At 40.4% G+C, this 5,353-nt stretch overlaps 1 protein-coding gene across 1 annotated transcript; it reads left to right on the forward strand.

The window, feature by feature from the left end:
* Positions 1 to 1,671: 1,671 nt before the first annotated feature.
* Positions 1,672 to 4,798, forward strand: LOC108229595 (homeobox protein Mohawk-like). The gene is made up of 3 exons (XM_037973342.1): positions 1,672 to 1,932; positions 2,519 to 2,753; positions 4,528 to 4,798. Exons 2-3 carry the CDS (start codon positions 2,578 to 2,580, stop codon positions 4,781 to 4,783), a joined length of 432 nt encoding a protein of 143 aa, XP_037829270.1. The 5' UTR covers positions 1,672 to 1,932; positions 2,519 to 2,577; the 3' UTR covers positions 4,784 to 4,798.
* Positions 4,799 to 5,353: the final 555 nt, after the last annotated feature.

Consider the following 5,353-nt stretch of genomic DNA (forward strand, 5'->3'; position numbering starts at 1 on the left):
ATTATCTCCACTCACCTGTTTCTACTTACCTCGTCACCCTCAGTATTCAAAAACCCGGTCACTTCTCTCACTATCCGCTGGTTCATTGTTTGTCCTTTGTCGGTTGTAGCTGTCTCCGTGCCTTGGTCCCCTGATGTCTTGTTCCGCCGTGCTTATTGGTTTTTGTTCTGTTTTTGTTTGCTGCCCCGTCAGCTTTTGTTTTTTTATTTTTCCTTAGTTAATAAATCAGTTTATTTTTTACTATGAGTCTGCACTCAGGGTTCTTTTCCATGTCCTGCGATCCTGACACAGGCGTTTTTTTTCCGTTTTTGGTGTTATAATAAAAACAAAATAACCAGTTAGTTTTTCATTATTTGATTTTTGATAGTCAATTGAAAATGGAAAGAACGAATGATACATGGATTTGACAGCTGTTGATTCAATGCGCCTGTTATTAAATATATTCTTTTTAAAACTTTAATGGCTGGTAGTTTTACTGGAACATCCAACATATTTCCAACATAACTTTAAGAAACAACTTTAAACACCTGTTATTATAGAGTGAATAATCAGTTGATGTGTGAATACAGCTGGTTTACTGAGATAAAACAGAATGGGGCTGCAGCTCAGACTGGTGTGGAGCTAGAGCTGGTTGGTTACTGACTAACCCGGGCCAATGATCCGAATCTTCGCACCGAATCAGGACTCAGAAGTCTGAGGTCCTGGAAATGCTCCTAACTCAGATGAGTTGAACATGTTTACATACATAACATTTAAATAAATTATTATTTTCCTTAACTTATGTTTGATTTGCACAATTTTCTTTTTGTTCCATCATCTCTAAGTTGTTTGTTTGTTTATCGGTGTGTGCAAGTGTATAAAAATACAACAACAAAATAAAAACCATAATAATAATGAATAATGCAAATCCACCAACATAGTTTTATGTTTTTGTTGCTGTTTGTTTGTTTGTTAGTTTCTTTGGTATGTGGGAGCCCATGGGTGACTCAGCTGAACCGGATTACTTTAATGATTGACTCAGATTAAACTGAGTCCATGAAATGAACCTAATTTACCAGCTCTATGACCCAGTCACTACAAGTGTTAAGGTTTGCATTTTTTTTCTCCTCCTGATTTTAATTCACATGTTTATGTTTACATTTTTTTAGGATTTTGAATGTTACTCTTTTTCACCCTACCTCTACCCTTGTACTTCTATCATTCCTGCCTGGTATTCTCTCCTCATCTGCTGTGAAAAAAACATATTCGAGAGAATCTTGTAATATAATTGTACTATAATGGGATTGAATGGAGATCTGTTTTAGACTGAATTTAGTTGCATGTAGGCTAACTGAATTTAATCTCAATTTATCTGTATAGTTTCCTTAGATACATTTTGTTCTTAATTGTATTATTGTTTTTGTGTGTGTAGCCTATAGCCTATATATAATCCGATCTGAATTATATTAAAATTGTCACCTTTTGACTCAGCAATGACAAATGATAATCCTTCTAAATGACTCTTTAGCTTTTAAAGCCGCAATATTTCCACTGGAAAGAGGCTAAACATGTTGACTTTTACAGTGTAGGACTGTAAACTTTCTGAGTAACATTAAAAAAAATTATCTCTCAGCCAGCTGGCTTCGTCTCGTCTCCTGTTGGGGCTGCCGCCCCTGAACCTGTTTAAAGCAGCAACAGTATGTTCGCAGGCTCGGCCTGTGTGGTCGGAAACACGAGTAGGAGCACATATTCAGAGTCCGGGGCTGCGCGGCAGGCCGCCGGATAAAACGGAGGAGGAGACGGCGGTCCGTGCGGTTCGAGCTCAGAGACTCAGGCAGGGAACATGTGAGGGGTGGGGGGGGCATGGACGAGTGGAAGCAGGATTATTGTTCAGCACAGCAGCGAGACGCAGGAGGGACGCTGGAAAGAAGGTAACAGCCTCACATCATGTCGGTGAGAAAAAGGAGCGACATGTTCTTCATGGTTCAGAGCAGAATGCGGATCAAACGAACTCATGAAGCTTCTTCTTCTTCTTCTTTGTGAAGGAAAACAGGAACTTTAACTCGAGTCTCTATTATAGGACAGCTGGACAAGGCAAGGTGGTCTAATTGTCTAATAAAGGACAGCTGGACAGTTTGTGTCCAGGCTGCTGGGGACAGATCCTGTCCACGCGCCACTCTGACAGAACCAGTTTGAAACCTGGAAATAAAATCTAAAAACAGAAACAAGTTAGATTTGTGAAGAAATGAAGGTTGTTTTTCTGACATGAAACCATAACAAAGGCAGCAGAGAGGAGGAATGTGTCTCTGCTGTTAAATAAATCAGTCTGAGGTTTGGAGAAAAGTGTCATGTCTGATCCTGGATCAGTGATCTGATCTGAGTTTAATAATCGATTCTTTACAATTCTCTCAACTAAAACATTTTATTAAATATGCTGTGGAATTGATGCATCTTAGCTGCTGTTTTATGCACAGCTTTAATTGATGTCTGATTTTTTTCATTCTTGTTTGTAAACCAGTTGTGACTTTTCATTTTACAGGAGAGACTCTGGGACCCTCGGACCAATCCTTGGACATTATTGAATTTGAGAAGCCAAAGATGAACAGCATCTTATTTAACAAGCTGAGCAGCCAGGTCCTGTTTGAGGAGAAGGCCAAAGAGGTGGAAATGGGCAGCAGAAATTACCTGGAAGTCATTGATGGAGAACATCCAGACCTGCTGTCCAGCAGCTCCAGCTTCAGGGACAAGCAGGAGGTCCGACACCGGCGCAGCGGGTATGTGAGGCTTCCTGTTGGCTTACAGCATGTGGATCCACCCTGGTGGGTTAGGGTTAGGGTTAATGTGGACCTTTTTTCAGCTGGGATCTCGCTTCCTATCAGAGTCAAAAAGTCATCTCACGCTCAGGAGCAAAATTCAGAGAAGCAAATAAAATGTAGACCTCAGATAGAAACTCAGACTCTTTAAATATAGAGTTTTTATGTTCAAGTAAACAAAATCCCCTACTAATTTTTAATAGAAATTTGCTCATAAAATTATAAATTTAATAAAAACCACTCCTTAGCTGAGTGTAAAAACACATTTATGCAGAAAAATAAAATGGCTACAAAGCTTGTTCAGTTCTTTTTACCAATGATCTGTTTAATTTTCTGTTTTTCATGTAATGTTCCCAGAAGTGACTGAATATTTCTGGTCCTAATTGAGGTTTTTGATGTTAGCGTGAAGAAGCAGCTCAGACGGGTGCAGAAGCCTCTCCTGTAGACGTTTCCAACAGAAGGAAATCTTCCTAAAGTTCCTCACTGTCTGTGGGGCCTTCAGTTCATCTCCAGAAATCAAATCAAATTCCTTATAGAATATTTTTACAAAAAACAAAACCTGTAGTCATGAAAGATTATAAAGCTGCATGTGTGTGTTTTCTTTATTTACCTTTTTAACAATGTTTGATCAGTTCAACCTGAGGTTCTTGGGGTCACAAGTCCTTGCCAGTTTTATTTTATGAGTCAGAAGCTGAAAAGTTTGGGAACTATTGCTCCAGTCTGTCAGACTAACTTTAGTTTGTGTGGAACAGGAAGCAGGTGGACTAGAATCTTGTCTTTTTTTGCAGAGACTTTAAGGAGCCTCGTCACAGAGAGACATTCAGGACAAATACAGTTATTTTACATGAACTTAACACACTGTCACAAGAGAAGCGCATGAAAACACAGAATTATTAAACTGTGTGTGTGTGCGCGTGTGTGTGTGTGTGTGTGTGTGTGTGTGTGTGTGTGTGTGTGTGTGTGTGAAATCAGAGCGTGGACTGACAAACACTCAGTAATGTTTCGAGCGATGAAGATTAGAAAGGAAATGTTTGTAGAACATGACGTTGAGCTTCGGCTTCAACAGGTTCCATCTGCAGTCGGTGGAGGGTTTAGTATTTAGGAGAGGAGGTAAAGGGGGAGAAGAAGGTGAAGGCAGCGCCACACTGACCTCTACAGGTTCAGAAAACCTGCATCTGCAGGTCAGACTCAACTCGACTCAGAAAAACCTGCTGATTCTTTGAGAATCAAAGAATGATTGAACTTTTCCTTCAGGAGCTCCGAATATTTCTATATCTTAGTTATATTCTGTAATATCATCAATCTCCAGAGTTACACACTTTAAATATCTGGATCCTCTGTAAACTACATGTTTGTTTTAATTCGATCTTTTTCTCAGTGCGTTGTGTGATGGCTCGGCTGTAACTGAGCTCCTGATCCGACTGAAAGTTTGTGGGAGACGTGATGTAAAATAAGCCGTCAGGGTTTCAGCCTCTCGTCTGTCTCTCTTCGCCTCTTGTTCAAATAATTACTGTTTGATGAGACCATTCTGTTGTCTTTACTTTGTGTGTCAGATGCTGCTCGTTCCATCAGACAACATCCAGCTGTAAAACAACATTTCCTTCACTTTGAACAGCAACAACTTTGTCTTGTTATTAACAGATGGAGAAGAATGTTTGCAGATCACATGTTTAAATGATCTTTGATTTGTCTAATTATTTGTGTTTATTCCCACCTTGTCCTTGCTCGTGTACAGCGGTCGTCCCAGCGGAGGCAAAGTGCGACACAAGCGCCAGGCCCTGCAGGACATGGCGCGGCCCCTCAAACAGTGGCTCTACAAGCACAGAGACAACCCCTACCCAACCAAGACGGAGAAAATCCTCCTGGCACTCGGCTCCCAGATGACTCTGGTCCAGGTGAGTCGGCTGGCTTTAAGATGGAGGAAAACCAAGCGATGTGTCGCTCCGAGGTCCTGCAGGTGTGAGTGGGCTCAGTCTGCTGAGAGGTGCTGAACGTTTACTGAATGCAGTTATTTCTGCTCTTTGTCTTTAAAATGACATGAAGCATGGAATAATGGTGCTAAAGTCTAATAGTTTGTTGTTAAAGATTCTCATTGAGCTTCATGCTCTGCTGTTTCTCACAGGGATTAATTTAATCCTTTGCTGCTCATTTTTTTTTACTCTTTGGTTTATTTCTCTGTAGTCTTTCAGCGATCGTTCAGCTTTTAAATTTAGGAATTTCTTTTAAAAATGAAATACATTTTAGAGAGTTCAGTATTTTAATCTGTTCTGTTTTTATGCTTAAAAAAGAAAACAATGACAGCAGAGTGCAGCAGAAATGTTGGTGCTTTTGTTATTTGTTCTTCTCAGAACTTGATAAAGATGACGTGGAGAACGACTGATTTAACGTTCAGAGTTGATGTTTTATAAAAACTGACGGCTCACTGGTGTCAGGAGAACAACTCGACTTATCAGACAAACTGACCTCTGAGAGGAAAACTGTGTGTGTGTTCCTCATGCGGCACGTGCAGCTGTGTGTGTGTGTGTACAGTATTGTCTGGCTGTCGAGGTCACTGATACGAC

Source organism: Kryptolebias marmoratus, linkage group LG21 (genome assembly GCF_001649575.2).
Source record: "Kryptolebias marmoratus isolate JLee-2015 linkage group LG21, ASM164957v2, whole genome shotgun sequence".
Taxonomy (NCBI): domain Eukaryota; kingdom Metazoa; phylum Chordata; class Actinopteri; order Cyprinodontiformes; family Rivulidae; genus Kryptolebias; species Kryptolebias marmoratus.